This window comes from Mirounga leonina, unplaced genomic scaffold, assembly GCF_011800145.1.
Source record: "Mirounga leonina isolate KUSES-001 unplaced genomic scaffold, KU_Mleo_1.0 Mir_172, whole genome shotgun sequence".
NCBI lineage: Eukaryota > Metazoa > Chordata > Mammalia > Carnivora > Phocidae > Mirounga > Mirounga leonina.
Genome location: NW_023270442.1, coordinates 12,789,153 through 12,805,137, shown reverse-complemented (window position 1 = coordinate 12,805,137; position 15,985 = coordinate 12,789,153). Strand labels below are relative to the sequence as shown.

At 49.6% G+C, this 15,985-nt stretch overlaps 1 protein-coding gene across 1 annotated transcript; it reads right to left on the bottom strand.

Moving 5' to 3' along the window:
- Window positions 1-289: 289 nt before the first annotated feature.
- On the bottom strand, window positions 290-14,262 carry MRAP (melanocortin 2 receptor accessory protein). The gene is made up of 3 exons (XM_035017504.1): window positions 14,144-14,262; window positions 2,635-2,734; window positions 290-419 (listed from the first exon to the last, which is right to left on the bottom strand). Exons 1-3 carry the CDS (start codon window positions 14,247-14,249, stop codon window positions 290-292), a joined length of 336 nt encoding a protein of 111 aa, XP_034873395.1. The 5' UTR covers window positions 14,250-14,262.
- Between the last annotated feature and the right edge of the window lie 1,723 nt (window positions 14,263-15,985).

Here is a 15,985-nt window from a genome sequence, read left to right as displayed (position 1 = left end):
CTTGTGCCCCCTCGTAGAGTACATCTTGGCCTACTTGCACTTCCTGCTGCACGGGAGCAGGCTTTCCGAAGGCGTCTGTATGTCCAGGTTAGTTTGAGTTCACCAATTTGCTGGGGTCAGTTCTACAGTTGAGAGGTTCTGTCTCCAGGGGGCAGCTCGTCCCGCTTGTTCCTGATGTCAGCTGATGCTGTGGGGGGTCCCCATGGACAGCCAGTTCCCGGAGGAGAGCAGGGTGGGCCTGGGGGGCAGGGTGGGGCAAGGTGGGGGGGCTCGTGGCCACCACTGCTGCTCAGGGCTGCATGCTCTGCTGCCTGGCTCTTTGCCCGAGCTCAGTGGAGCCTGTGGGGTGCCTCCGGAAGCAGAGGGGGAGGTGGGGGCTCTTACTCCAGGGGCATGTTGGGTGGTGCTGGGCGTTGTTCCTGTGGACAGAGCAGAGGGGAGGCAGGCATCAAAGCTGGCGCAAGAACTTACTGGATGCTTTCCTGTTGCACCGTCCTGCCTGCCCAGAACCCACAGAGAAGGCATCACAGGGCAAGAGCACCTCAACAGCTCAGCTCACAAAGGTCACCACTGTGGAGAAAGGGAAGATACTAAGCAGTGCTTGATGGTGACCTTGACCCTCGGTCATTCCCTCTGAGGTCACTTCTCCCTCATTGTCCACTTATGATGGGGAGCAGGCAAGTGGACCTTCCATCCAGCTACCGGAGTAGATAGCTCATGTATCTGTGCCTCCAGCCAAACTTGTGTCTTAGCTAGAAACCCGTCCTCTCTGGACGCCTCTCCTGAACGTGAGGTGTGGGGGCGGTGGGCACACCCGCCTGGCATGAGCCGGCCCACCACGTCCCACCTGCCTTCCGATTCATCAATGAAATGGGACCATCATCTGCTCTTAGCTATCATCAGGATAACATGAGGCGATGCCTTGGTAGAGACTCAGCTAGAGAACTAGTTTCAACTAGTTCTAATTCTAACATGAATGAAGAGGGTCAGGAAGGGAGCCTGGTAGAGCAGAGCCCTCCTTTCAGATGTTGCTAGCATAATATTTTTAAGCATAGAAAGAGCAACTCCTCAGGGAGCCACTCAGCATCTCCTTCCCAAATCTTACAGTAAGATCCATTTGGCTTCCCTGAGCATCCCATGCCCGTTAAAATGTCTGGAGAGTGCTTTCTTTGGAGTCAGGGCGAACAGCATCATCCATTTGCCCCGTAAAATTGTAGCCCTGAAAGACATGCAAGATTCCTCAGCTATGGCCTCCTGTGAGCCCACTGGACCGGAGAGCTTTCCACTGGGGAGGGTACTGACCATTCTTGCAAACTGTCCCCAGCACAGGGCTGCCTACAAGTCCCCTCAGAAGAGTGCGTTCATTTACCGGCCCCCCCACCCAGGTGCCTCTTGGGATATAAATCTGCTTAAGTTCAGTGTGAGTTCTTAAAACTAGACAAAAAGAATGGATTTCTTCATTGCTCAAAAGCTGGCCCCTGCCTCCCCGTGTGACCAAAGGGAACCAGAAGTGACTTGTGAGCCACTCTGGGCAGGGCAGGGTGGAGGCAGGGAGACAGAGCCCCCTTGAGGTAGATCTGGACGTGTGCAGATGTGCAGGTCTGCCCTGAACCAGCATAGGGAGCCCACCAGGTGGGGGGGGGGGCACCCTCTCTTCTCTGCCCTCCCTCCCCTCCCTCTCCCAGAACAGCTCTGCTTGACTCTCTGTTGCCAGCTTCCTCTGCTGACTCGTGGTTTCCACTCCCCCAGACTGCTTGGTCACTGATGGCCTCCAGCCCGTCTTGCTCCTGGACCACTCAGCGCTCCCTGGGCCCAGCTCTTCTGTCAGGCCATGCGTTTCAAGGGGCTTTGGGCAGGCCCTCTTGGGTCAGTTGCCCACCCCTGGTCCCATCAGCTGAGACAGAGAGAGAGGTAGTCTAGGGTCCCCAGCTAGAACATTCATTAGGACAGCAGTAGCTGTTGGGGGGCAGATTAAGCTAGAAGGGGAGATTGGATATGGTGGGCCAATTGTCTAGCACAGGAGACCTAACCTATAATGAGCTAGGTTAATTACTAGCTAATTACTGCTTGGAGCTCCTGGATTTTACCTCCAGTTTAGCTACTAAGGCACATAGTAGGTATTCAGTAACAGATGGTGGTCATAGATGCCTACGTTTGGGTCCCCTTTTCCTGGCGAGTCGTTTGGCAAGACCTAACTGCTATGGGGGGTCATTTTGGCTTTATTTTCTTTAACAGCTTAATTGAGATATATTTTATATACAGTAGTTCGGCCGTTTAAAATGGAAAATTCAAAGATCTCCAGTATATTCACAAAACTGTGCAGCCATCCACACAATCTGCTTTAGAATATTTTTGGCATCCGAACAAGCAGCCCCAGCCCCATTAGGAAGCACTAATCTGCTTTCCGTCTCTATAGAGTTTTATTTATTCTAGATGTTCCATATCCATGGAATCCCCCAACACGGGGGCCTTTTGTGTCTAGCTTTTTTCACTTGGCACAGTGTCTTGGAAGTGCATCCGTGTTGGAGCGGGGATCCATTCCTTTTTGTGACCGAGTAATATTCCACGGCGTGGCCTGCAGTCACTGGCTCGTTAGCCCCGGGACTTACCTGCGTCGGCACCCTCTGTACTCACCTCGCCTGTGAGGAGCCTGACCAGGACATGTAGAGCAGGATGAGGAAGAGAAGCATGACGAAGAATGCCAGGCTCGCCCAGAAGGTGATGACAATCAAATCTGGGGGGGGGGGGGGTGCATCTCAACATCCGCGTGACGCCACCGGAGCCCGCAGCCAGGGGAAACAGGGCCCTGAGGAGAGGCGTTTCTCCCCTCTTGCAGCCTCTCCCAGCCTCTCAGCCGTGACCAGTGGGAAGACTTTTCCACGAACAGTAACCTTGGGAAGGACCAGGGCAGCAGGGAAGTGACTTTTTCCCTGAGCAACGGACGGCAGGGTTGCTGAGGGAAAACCAGTCCATGAAATTGGGTGGCACCCCATGGATGTGCTTTTTCGGCTCCTGGTGCTCCCCTCCTTCCCCTTCTCCACAGAGGGAGAAGAAAGGGCTGTGGGCAGCTCATGTGACAGCCAGCCTCCCCTCCCCTGTGAGGGCAGCAGGGGCCTGGAGGAACTGCTCCATCAGGGGCAGCCTCAGAGACCCCAAGACTCAGAGATTTTAGGAGGAGGTGAGTTCGACTAGGGGGCTGGAACCCTCCTGTGGTGGGCAAGGCAGACTTTTTTAACCGAGGCCTCACTGCCCGCTTTCTTTCAGGGGCACGCACCCAGCTGGGGGGGCAGTGACAGGAGGGAAGATCCCCTGTGCAGCCGGCCCTGGGCCTAGATTTGTGGCCAGAGGCGGAAGGGGCAGGGAAACTGGGAATCATACTTCGCCTTTTGGGGGCTCTGGGTAGAACCTGGCAGGCCAGGAGGCACTGTTCTCCGGGGCTCCAGATCAGGAACATTCTGCAAGTTGCCAGGCGCTGTTGCAATACGGTAGTGTTTCTTGGTGGTGGATGATGGCTATGGGCACAGCCCACCGGGCTCATAATTAGTGTGTGCGAGTATCTTACCCCAGACACACTCCTGCCCCCGGGCCCAGATGCCCCCAGCTGGACCTGCTAGACACCTACACGTGTGAGCAAAGGAGGCTACTGCAGGGTGATCACCCCACAGGAATTTATTAAGCACCCACTCAAGTCAGGCGCTGCCAGGGGCTGTGAAGGATTCGGAGGGGACCACAGTAGCACAGCAAAACGGCCGCCCCCTCTCTCCTGCATGCTCCTCCCCTACATCCTCCTCTGAGCTCCTGCCCAGCCTTGTGCTGTGCTCTGTTTTTGTTTTTTTTTTAAAGATTTTATTTATTTGATAGAGAGAGACACAGCGAGAGAAGGAACACAAGCAAGGGGAGTGAAAGAGGGAGAAGCAGGCTCTCCGTTGAGCAGGGAGCCCGATGTGGGGCTCGATCCCAGGACCCTGGGATCATGACCTGAGCCAAAGGCAGACGCTCAACGACTGAGCCACCCAGGCGCCCCTGTGCTGTGCTCTGTTAAACAAAAAGATGTTTAGGAATGGGTAAGCACATGAGGAAACGAACAGAAAGAATGAGTGGGGTGTTAGTGATTTGTGTGTCATCTACACAGAACCAGGAAGTGAAGGCGCCGGGGGTAAATAATGACACTTGAGTAAAGGGTGTCACCTCTACTCTCCATGACCCAAGACAGGTAGAGAGAGAAACCAAAGGCTTGTTAAGAGTTCATCTTAGACTTGACAGCACCAAAAACAGTTATAGGAAGAGATGCCGTACTCGCTGAAGGAATCAGAGCCCCCACTACCTTGTAATGAAGCATCAGCAACTTAGCGTCCACGATCCAGAAAGACAAGGACAACAAAGACCCCCAGGCTGGCTCCCACATCCTCTCTCCTCTCTGTCCCTGAGCTGAGAAACGGACGGTGGTGCCCCAGAACACTGACCAGTTTTAGGGGGTGTATGGGCTCCCGGGAAATAGGGAAGGAGGTTGTTACTGTCTGTCCGAAACTGAAGGACTTTTGAAAGGAGGCTCTGGAGTTCTCAGCATTCCCTGACTGCTCACCGCCCATTATTCTAGAACACGTGCTTCGGTTCCACCAGCTGGTCACAATTTATTTTATAACCCTCGAAGTGGGACAGTATAAATGCTTTCAGAAGGTTTGGTTTTATTCTGTAAGGATGTTTTGGATTTAGGCAACCACCACTGCTCTATCTCCTTCACAAAAATCATACAGGGTGGGGCGCCTGGGTGGCCCAGTCGGTTGAGCGGCTGCCTTCGGCTCAGGTCATGATCCCAGGGTCCCCGGGATCGAGCCCCGCATCGGGCTCCCTGCTCGGCGGGGAGCCTGCCTCTCCCTCTCCCTCTGCCTGCCTCTCTGCCTACCTGTTCTCTCTATCTCTCTGTCAAAATTTAAAAAAAAAAAAAAAATCATACAGGTTTTGAGATCTTCAGCACCTAAAGAAGTTCCGTCGGGGCCTCTAAGAAAACAGCTTCAGAAGTTCAGCAGCTGAGACACAACCCCCCCTTCTCCTGGGCTCACACGCGTCTGCTTAGCCCTTGGTCAACTATCCCCACATACTGAGCAGGAAATGAAGCAACAGCTTCCACAGAACACAGTGTCTTCAGAGAAGTGAAATTTGAATTGTTTTCAGACCAAGAAGGCGATCAGTAGCCACTGGCCATTTCCTGTACTAAATTCTCTTTCCTTGTGTTCTGCTGAAAAAGATAGCCAAAAAAAAAAAAAAAAAATAGGGTTCTTTTTCCTCTTCCTACTGAAGATTCGGTCTAAGTGCTCGGAGAGAACATTTCATTCCAGGGCAAATGATGTCATCCACCAGGGCTGGAAATGTTTAAACATCCCTGAGGAGCACCAGGTTGGCTTGACAAGGAAACTGGTCCAGCCATGGAAAACTTTCCTCCCCTCACCCGTCCTCTTCCCCTCCCTTCCCCTCCCCTCCCCCCTCCTCATTTACTTCCTTTTTCTCCTCTCCCCTCTTCCCTCCCTCCCTCCTTCCTTCCTTTCTGAGTCCACACTGTGGGAGTTAGGCATCCACGATCGATTGACAAGAAGAGGCTCGAATGGCAATGGTGGGGCTTCACACTGGGGGATTCCTCATCCTACCCTGGAGCTGAGAAAGTAACCGGACCCAGATACTCCCTACTCATAGCAGGCACCTCGGTTTTGTTCAGTTTTGTGAACTGCTAAACCTCCGTTTTAGCCTTCCTCCAAATGCTACTAACGTTTGGGTCCCCGAGTCCTGATAGGAGATTAACTCCAAGATTTTTCCCTTCCTGGGGAACAACAACCGGGTTAAGGGCCTAGGCGCTGCAGGTGGGTGGTGTTGGATTCAAGTTCTGACTTGGCCATTTTCTAGCCATGGGATCTCAGGCAATCTGAGATTTTTACACCTTAAATGGGGATGATGGTGTGTGTTAGATAGACTGTTAGGTGGATTAAATAAAATAATATGTATCTATAATGCACATGGCACAGTTCCTTGTTTAATGGTTGTGAAATGATATATAAAAAGAACTAAAATTATTTTTTCTGTTCAGAGGGTTTTGGGCAAGTGATATCACTGTGTCCTTCAAGCTCCACTGAAATGTGAATTATGAGTAAAGGTAACTGCAGTATAGACTGCTAGCTGTGAATCCTCATGTTTGCTTACAGGTGCTTTCATAGTAATAGAAGCCCTGCCTTTTGCTGCCTGGGATAAAGACTACATTTCCCAGACTCCCTTTCAGCTAGATGTGGTCATGTGACAAGGTTCTGGCCAATGAGATGTGAGTGGGGCTGTTCCAGGACAGCTCCTGGAAGGCCTCCTGCAGAGACTGCTAGATTTCTAATAACCTTGTATCCCTTCGTAATCCCGTATTACATTTTGCTGGTGGGAACGTGGATGTGATGGCCAGAGCACGGCTTGGAGTGTGAGGATGAGGGACATGTTCGGGGGACGGCAGAGCAAGGAGCCGGAAGGAAGCTGGCTTCTGCGGAGTTCATGGGGCCGACCCAGCACCTGGTCCTGCAGACTTTCACGTGAGAGAGAAACCAACTTCTCTTGAGCCTGGTACTCTGTTAATTGTAACCGATCTTCTTCATTTGAATCAGTGAAAAGAGCTGACTTTTTAAATGAGCGTACCAAAACTTACAAATCCAAATGAATGCTGACTTTCACAATAATCATCCTCTATCATAGAGGCATATAAATTTTCCTAAAATACATAATTAAACATTTGTAAACATTTACCAAAGATTCATAAATGTTTATAAATTATTCTTTGGGAATTATCATCAAGGACACACACACACACACACACACACACACACGTTTTGCTACTTTGTAAAATCATATTTTATTTTCGACACCCAGGCAGCACCAATCAGCTCAATCATCCCTTCCATTCACCTGATTGGTTTATGGGTGATTCTATTTCCCCAAAGCAAATCCACCCTCAAAAGAGATACATAGTTTATCACTGTAGATGTCCCATAGAACATGCTGTCACTACCAAAGTCAGTTCCAAAAGAAGAGCCCCAAGCGGTTTTTGAGCAGTAATGGAATCATTCGCGAATGGAATCATTCGCATGGAGCACCTCTAGGTGGGGCTACCTCGATGGGAAATTCGTTCCGAGGTAAACAGTCTCATATCTTGTTTAAAAAAAAAAAAAATCACTTTCACCGCCTATAACCTATCCATAGGGCTGACCGTTGGCTGAAGAGTTATAATATAAAATTGGTTGCTCTGATGTGAGAAAAGAGTTACACGTAGGTCTTTTGCTCTGTCTTTTCGCTGAGTTCTCTGCCTTGTGTTCAGAAGAGATGGGTTAGTGGCATGTTTCTGTTCTTCCTCTCCCAGCTGTGGGAGCAGCAGGTGAACAGACCGCCTTATTACTGAAGCTGCCAGAGCCGGCACATCAGTGGAAGTCGATACAGGCTATGACAGATTTTTCCTAAGCCATAATTAAAGGAAGAAGACATACTGACCGGAGAAGTAAATGATAGCGCATGAAAGCCAGACACTACCCAAAGGAAATCAATGCATTTTGCTGCTTCCTGCAAGGGAGCATCAGAGCTGTATCTGGAATGTATACATATAATTCATTCAGGCAGAGCCTCAAGAAACAGATTTGCCTTTCCCACCTTTTTGACAGTGTTGGGGAGATTCTTAACCTTTCCCCGAAACAGAAATCATATCTGAAAATCACAAGGGTAAAAATCCTTGTGAAGTCCCTGTAACAAAATCACACCAGATTTCAAGCCAACCCTGGGAAAGAGCAACCCAGAGCCTTCGAGTCAGCACCGAATGCTCCATAAAATATGTATATCAATCCCTGGATCTTTCCAATGATCTGCCCATCCATGACGGAATAAATTCCAGTGTATGGGCATGAACACAAAAATCTTAAAATCCTCCCTGCTTGTTAGGTGAATGCATGAGCCGAGGTATTTTTCCTTCTGTTTCCCTCCTTCTCTACTTGGCACAGGAGTTGAACCCAGCCTGGTCTTCCACATTTCAACCAGCCACCCCAGGTGACCTTGCAGAAGCTTTGCCTTTGTCTCACCTTAAAGCATCCCTGGCTCATGGCTCCATTCCCAGCCTCTTTCTGCCTTTGATGTGTAACTCTGCACGGAACTGGGAGGTGAATCTCTCTGGTCTGTTCGACTGGGTCAGAGATCCAACCCAGAGGAACTGGCGAGGAGAGAAAGGTACGTTTGTCAGCAGAGAAGCTCACCTGCTTTCTGCAGTGTGACTCTGTCCATCCTCACCTGGACTCATGCTTACCTTACCTGACCTTCAAAGCCAAGTAACAGAGCATCCCCGAGACCGCCTGACCCTGCCTTTTGCCGACCATTACAGAAAACAAAAGTGACACGCTGGTAACAGAAGCACAGAGTGTGCATGGTGGAGATTTCTGTTTTTGCATTTTGGGGGGGGGGGGTTGTTGTTTGTTCTTTAAAGATTTTATTTATTTACTTGACAGAGAGTGAGAGACAGAGAGAGCACAGAGGCAGAGGGAGAAGCAGATTCACTGCTGAGCAGGGAGCCTGACACGGGGCTCCATCCCAGGACCCTGAGATCATGACCTGAGCCCAAGAACCTGAGATGACAGGAGCTGAAGGCAGACGCTTAACCGACTGAGCCACCCAGGTGCCCCCGTTTGTTTTTTAGTAAACTTCTTTGAATTCAAATACCATGGACAAAAGTAGGCAAGATATCTTTACTTGCCACACAACATAAGTTTTTTTCTCCCAAGTCCACTGCTTGTACCAGCAAAATCCAGGAATCATTCTAGATGTTCAAAAATAGAAATTTCTAGAACACCATGCAGTTGTTTACAAAATTTTTGTGAAAGAATATTTAACAACACAAGAAAACAAAATATTGTCAAGTCAGGAAGAGCAAAGTACAAAACAGCACTTACAGGTCCGGCTTCTGCTCAGCGGGGAGCTGTTTCTCCCTCTCTCTCTCTCTTTCTCTCTCCTTCTGCCCCTCCCCCTGGGCTCATTTTCTCTGTCTCTCTCAAATAAATAAAATCTTAAAATATATATATATATATATATATATATATATACAGCGTCTCCTATTTGAAATATCCCAGATGCTATTTGAAATCTCTAGGGGAGACAGGATGATCACAGTGGACTCTATAGAAAGGCAATGCTATGGATTGAGTATGTTCCCTCACCTCCCAATGCAGAAGCCCTAATCTCCAGACTGATGGTATTTGGAAGTGGGGACTTTGAGAGGTAATTAGGTTTAGAAGCAATCACGAGGGTGGGGCCCCACGATGGGATTAGTGTCTTTATGAGAAAAGGAAGAAACACCCTCTCCTTCTACCCCCCCACCTCCCCGCTGCATCTCCCCGCAGGCTCTCTCCACTCACAGACCTGGAAGAAAGGCCCTGTGAGCCCACAGTAAGAAAGTGGCTGTCTACAAGGCAGGAAGCGAGTCCTCATCAGACAGCAAATCTCCTGCCACCTTGATCTTGGACTTCCAGCCTCCAGAACAGTGAGAAATGAATGTCCGTTGTTTAAGCTCCCAGTCTATAATATTTTGTGACAGAAGCCTGAGTAGACTAAGATACGTGTTGACTACTTAAAGTCTGGTTTGGGGAGGCTTCCCTCCAAGGGATTTTCTTTAGAGACGGTAGATAGTCCCCCATGCCCTCACCCTGTATGAGAGGGTAGTTGGCGCCCTGCCCTCCACTCGAGCAGCAAAGGGGCCACTCCAGGGCACTCTGCACGTGTCCTTTGCAGTTAGTGGGACACAGCAGACTGGAGTCTGATGTGTGCTCGAGAAAATCTTGATAGCGAGAGACTGGGCAATCAGCAGCAGAGTAGAAGGAGCATCCCCTCTGGTGGAGGACCTCACAAAGCTCCCCCCGGGAGAGAAGGAGCCAGCTTGACATGCTGCCCCCAGGGAAGAGGACACCCCCGCCTAGACCAGTGCCAGTCAAGCTGGGGGGCAGGGCAGCCAGTGAAGAGGCCAGTACAAGAGTTTAGCAGAGAAGTAACGGCCGCTACAGAGCAAAGTCGCTTTCCCACACACAGGTTGCAGGGGCGGGTGACCCCGTCCCAGGGAACCCACGGAGGAGCCCCGCTCACCGGTGCTGATGTGAGGAGGGGAGGGGAGATCAACAGGAGCAGAGTTCTGGAGTCAAGTAGCAGGCCCCCTGGTAGCGGACATTGCTGGGGCACATGGACTGTGTCTTCACCCTCCGTGGCCATCCGAGCAGGTGTCTGCTGCCGAGCCCGGCCGGCCTCCAGATCAGAGTCTGAGCTGCCTCGCTGACAAACCCCCTGTCCTCCCTGACCCTCTCCGCATTCCATCCCTCCTGCTCCCGCGAGGAGGTGTCCCAGACCAGGATGGGGCAGGTGGCCCGGGAGAAAGGAGCCGGCAGAGCAAAGAAGGAAGGAGCACCCCTGTCCTGAGCCAGGGAAAGAGCAAGTTCTCCCTTTGAGTGAAGTTGGAAGGTGGTTTGTTTTTATTTTATTTTTTTTTAAGATTTTATTTATTTATTTGAGAGACAGAGCACAAGCAGTGTGAGGGGCAGAAGGAGAAGCAGGCTCCCCGCAGAGCAGGGAGCCTGATGTGGGACTCGATTCCAGAATGCTGGGATCATGACCTGAATCGAAGGCAGACGCTTAACCAACTGAGCCACCCAGGTGCCCTGAAGGTGGTTTGTTTTTAAACATTTTTGAAATTTATCTCATAGGATTAGACATTTGCTTTGCTAACAAGACTGACTGATAGACACTTTTTTTTAAATGTAAGTGGGAGCATGAGTCCTGCTCCAGATCTTACCCAGGGGCAGGGAAAGAGCCAGCACTGCCGAGTAGGTTTGCAGGAGAGACCAGAGAAAAATTAAAGCCACTTTCCCCCCGCACTCCATGAACTTGCTTTTTCAAGCAGCAGTGCCAGGCATTTCTGCAGATGCAGAAGCAGAAGCAGAAGGACTGGAGGGGACATCATGGCAGCCTAGGCCCCGTCCAGGAGGTAGAAATCACACAGAAGGACAAGCAGGAAGCCTAGTATGAAAAATTATTCGGGTTAAAAGAGCATCTATAAGATATAAGGAAACTCTACAAGGTGCCCTGGGGCTGAGGGAGGGGACCCAGGCGAGGTCATTTGTTCAGGCTGCACTATGGTCAGAACATTTGTGTTCCCTTAAATTCATCTGTCCAATCCTAATGCCCAGTGGGATGGTATCGGGCAGTGGGCCTCTGGGAGCTGCTTAAGTCATCGGGTGGAGCACCCTGTCAATGAGATTCGTGCCTTTATAAGAGAGGCTGCACAGAGATGCCCTCACCACTTCCCCCCATGAGGACCCAGCAAGAAGATACCAGCTCCGAAGCAGGAGAAGGTCCCTCACCCAGATGTCACCACGCTGGTGCCTTCATGTTAGACTCCCCAGCCTGCAGAACTGTGAGAAATACATCTTTGTTGTTTCTAAGCCACCCAGTCTATGGTATTTTGTTATATTAGCCTGAACAGACGAAGACCGTGGCTTAAAGAGCCGAAATTTATTTTCTCACAATTCTGGAGCCTGGAAGTCCAAGATCAAGGTGTCCACAGGGTTGGTTCTTTGGAGGCCTCGCTCCTTGGCTTGTACATGGCTGTCCTCTGTCTGTGTCCTCACGTGGTCTTCCCTCTGCATGTGTCTGTGTCCTAATCTCCTCCTCTAAGGACACTGGTCGTATTGGATTAGGACTCACCCTTATGACTGCCACAGAATGCCCAGGGGCCTTGGGTTCCAGGTTGAGATGGCTGCCACATGAAGCCACGAGATCTCAGAGGGACAGTGTTCTGGGCCAGTGACAGTGACAGGCTGACTGCCCCACATGTCCTCACAGGCCCCCTGCCGACCCCCAACCCCAGCCCAGCCCTCCTACGGACCCTCTCCCCTCCCCGCCCCCCACGGCCCTGTCCAGAGAAAGCTTAACTCCCGGTTCACTTTAAAGGAATACCATCGTTTATCACAGAGCGTATTTTGAAGGCAACAAATTGATAACTGACACAGATATCCATCATGAAAATTAACGGTGTGTGTAAGAGCTACCTACTTCACACTCATTTATTTATTCATCCCACAGAGACTGTGCCAGGCATTATTCAGGAGCTGGAGATAGAGAGAGCAAGACAGAGGAAGGTTCCTGCTCTGATCGTTCATCCTGTCTGGTGAGAATCTGCCCACTAAACATGTCTAGTGTCCTGGAAAGAGTCCTCAGGGATCAGAGCCTGGAACTGAAGTCCCAGCTCTGCAAATATTTTGCTAGGTGACCTGGGGAAAGTCACTTGGCTTCTCTGGGCCCTGCCGCCCCCCCCACTTTTATTCCCACAGCTGTAACACCAAAGCACCCTCATTTATTTCTGCTGGCCCCTCCTTCCTGGATTGTCAACTCCCCAGGGTAGAGATCGTTGCAACTGTGTTTCCAGGCCCAGCATGTGGCTGTTTCCTGCCTCTGTGTCACCCGCCACCCACCCAAACCTCAAATTTATATATTCGCCAGAGTGATACTCTTAGCAAGCAAATCAGACCTTGTCTCTTTTCTGTTTACAATTTAAAATGACTCCCTGCAGCTCCCATGAATCCTCTGAGGCTGACCTGCAAGAATCTGGCCCCCACATCAGTCTTCCCAAAAACACCCTCCATGTCATGCTTCCCGCAAGCACCTCCTGCCTAAGCAGAGGGTAACTGGTCCCCCAGCCCCGGGGCTGGCCCTCTGTGGATCAGGCAGTCCCTTTGGGTCTTCTGACTCAGCTTAGCCCATCTTCCCCGTGAAGCCTTCCTTACGTCTTCCCTCTCTGTGCTCTTGTACAAATCATCAGCATAACACTGTGAATCACATAACAGCTTACTAAGGATCTGTATCTGCCCCCTTATTGGAAATGGGGAAAGTCGAATGTAGACTGAGTGTTAGATGACACTGAGACATCATTATTGAAATGTTTAGATACAGTATCATGTTCTTACTTGTTACTGTTTTCCCAGGCTTGGTGGGGGGATGTTGTGATAACCTGCTTGGAAATACAGCATCATCAGAAAATAGACGATAATGGTCATAAAATAAAATCATTCTTGAGAAAAATCAGGGACAGGGATTGAGTCTTTTGGCATTTGTGCCTCCATCTGCTAGTGCAACACCTGGCCTATCACGGATAGTTACAAAATTTTGATTGTTGCATTAATCACGAGCAAAAGCAAGAAGGGAGGACAGGTATGGTGTGTTTGTGGTATGGTGTGGAAGTGGGGCTTGTTGAGATGGATGAAAACATGGATGGGTACCTGGGCTTCTGGAAGTTGTAAGGGAAACTGGAAACAGGAACCCCTCCTAACAAGACATTTTAGATGACTTCCTCCAAGGAAAATGGATTTTAGTGTTGAGCTGGTGTGTGTCCAGGTTCTCTGGCTTTTCATACAAAAAGCATCCTGTTCCTTCTAGTGACTGCACTTATTTTTTGTCCGATTTTGTGATTGTAGAGCATGAAATACCCAAGGAGCCCGAGATATGGGGCTAGCAGACAATGGGTCCCCAGTACTGGGACTTAATTTTTGTTTTGTTTTGTTTTTCATAATCATTTCCTCAGCTAACTTGTTATCTTGACTGAGTAGCTGGAATAATCAGAGAAGATTGTCCACAAAGCACCAACTTACCCAAGAGAGAAAGACTGAGAGAGAGATGAGCAAAAGGATATTGGTTTGTTCTGGTGGTCCTTCCTAAGACCATGAAGATTAAAATCGGTTGTTATTTTCATAGAGATTAGTAAGTCATTTATCTTAGGGGTGGACACAATAACCTCTCCCAAATCTGCATAGAGCAAGAGAGAATGTGAAATCGACAATTTGAAGAAACTCACCTAGCTTCTTGGAACCCCAGACAAATCAAACTCTATCGAGGAAATCTATCTTAAAAGCATATTCTGCTCCCAAAGTGTCTGAGTTTCTTTGGAGGTTAGTTTCAAGCCTATTACAAAGATAACAGATACCATTTTACTCCTCTTCGCTTCTATCTCTGTGGGCTCATCTTTGACATCTGTTGGAGTTGGAGGTGAATGGAGACAGTCTTTTGGGCCAACCCCCAGCCTCTGCCTGGCCGGCTTCCCCAGATCAGAACTCACATTTGTTGGCTTTCAGCTTCCTCTCATCCACGGGAATGAGGTCCAAGTAGTCCAGGTAGTATTCGTAGCTGTTGTACGGGGTGGAGATGTTGGTCTGGTTGGCCATGTCTTTGGCGCTGGGCGGGGAGGCGCATCCGGAGCTGGTCAGAGCCTTGGAGGGACTGGCCAACTGATTTCTGTAAAGTCATCCAAGTGTGTCTGTGGGTCTCCGGGCTCAAGGCCTGCCCACTTATCGGAGCTGTTTGGCTGGGAGAAAGGCCAGGGGGCTGTGCTTGACATCTCTGCTCCCACGTAGAACTTTCCACCCCGCCCCCCTCCTTGATAAAAGTCCAAAACAAACAGAGCTGCAAGGCGGGAGCCCGGGGTTTCCAGCAAAGCTCGAGAATGCCCCTCCATGTAAGAAGGGGAAAACGGGTACCTGGGCCCCTTGAAAGACAAGATGCCAAATAGGGCTTAGGAAAGACACTCGCTCTCTGCTTTACTACTTAAAAAAATTAATAAAACCAAAATGAAAGGCTGGAGGTGCCCTTGACTTACATTAAGGCGATTCTTGGTGCTATTGAGCAACCAGCGAATCACTGACTTAGATTTAATATTTGAGGGCAGAAATTGAGTGATGTCAGCCCTGAACTTGTAGCCTCTCTCATGTACGCGTCGCCAATTAATTAAACCGAAAGAACCCTCTTGTCCCAACTGAGAACACCTCCCAGCTTTTATCTAAAGCCCCCAAGAATGAACCAGTTAGCTGCATTTATTCCTACAGAAGAGGCTGTTTGCCCGGGCCAGAATCCCACATGGATCCGGCTCTTGGGCAATAAGGACCTGAGGGTTCACCCAGCCCTTGGCTGATGACACGTGTGACGAGGATTCTTCGAGGTTTCTGTAGGGAGTGACTGTAAGTTACCCATTCATTTTTCTAAGAGCCACGGACACGATCGAGAGAGGACTATTCTGAATATTTGGGAAGAGCAGGGACTAAATGTGAGAGGAGCCCTAGAATTTAGCCTGTGAGAATCAGTAAGGAAGTCAAAATTCCCAGAATGATGGGGAATTTCCCTCCAAGATACCAACTAGTAGTGTTTCCGGTCTCCACTCTAGAGTAAAGCTGGGCATTGACAGTGTGCACGTCCCTGTGCGTCGGAGTTTGCTGAGGACTTACTGTAACCCCAGCCCGGTACTAAAGCTTTTGCCGGGACAACAGGTTTTGATGTGTCTGACTTTGAAGGATGTATTGAACAGAAACAATTCTACCAGCTCGTCCTTAATTTGGGTTGTACGCGTTTTTATACGTTTAAGCAATTTAACGTATTTCCGTTCAAGTCAATATAATATATTTTTTTTCTCATTCTAAACTTAGACAGTTGGAAAGTTGAAGTCAAGAGGATTTGCAAGATTGGCAGGTAGAGGGATGCCTGGGTGGCTCAATCAGTTAAGCGTCTGCCTTTGGCTCAGGTCATGATCTCAGGGTCCCGGGATCGAGCCCCACATTGGGGCTCCCTGCTCAGCAGTGAGTCTGCTTCTCTCTCTCTGCCCCACCCCCTGCTCGTGCTCTCTCTCTCTCAAATAAATAAATAAATAAATAAAATCTTAAACAAAACGGGGCACCTGGGTGGCTCAGTCATTAGGCATCTGCTTTCGGCTCGGGTCATGACCCCAGAGTCCTGGGATTGAGCCCCACATCAGGCTCCCTGCTCAGTGGGAAGGCTGCTTCTCCTTCTCCCACTCCGCCTGCTTGTGTTCCCTCTCTCGCTGTGTCTCTGTCTGTCAAATAAATAAATAAAATCTTAAAAAAAAAAATTAAACAAAACAAAACAAAAGATTGGCAGGTGGAGAGGATGCAGA

Bases quoted from the DNA above. Each gene is read 5' to 3' on its own strand.
- MRAP (XM_035017504.1), bottom strand. From the start codon at position 14,249: ATGGCCAACCAGACCAACATCTCCACCCCGTACAACAGCTACGAATAC. The intron at 2,735-14,143 runs GTGAGTTCTGAT...CCCCCCCCCCAG, and splicing joins GAAGCTGAAAGCCAACAAAT to ATTTGATTGTCATCACCTTC. The intron at 420-2,634 runs GTGAGTACAGAG...CTCTGTCCACAG, and splicing joins TCAGGCTCCTCACAGGCGAG to GAACAACGCCCAGCACCACC.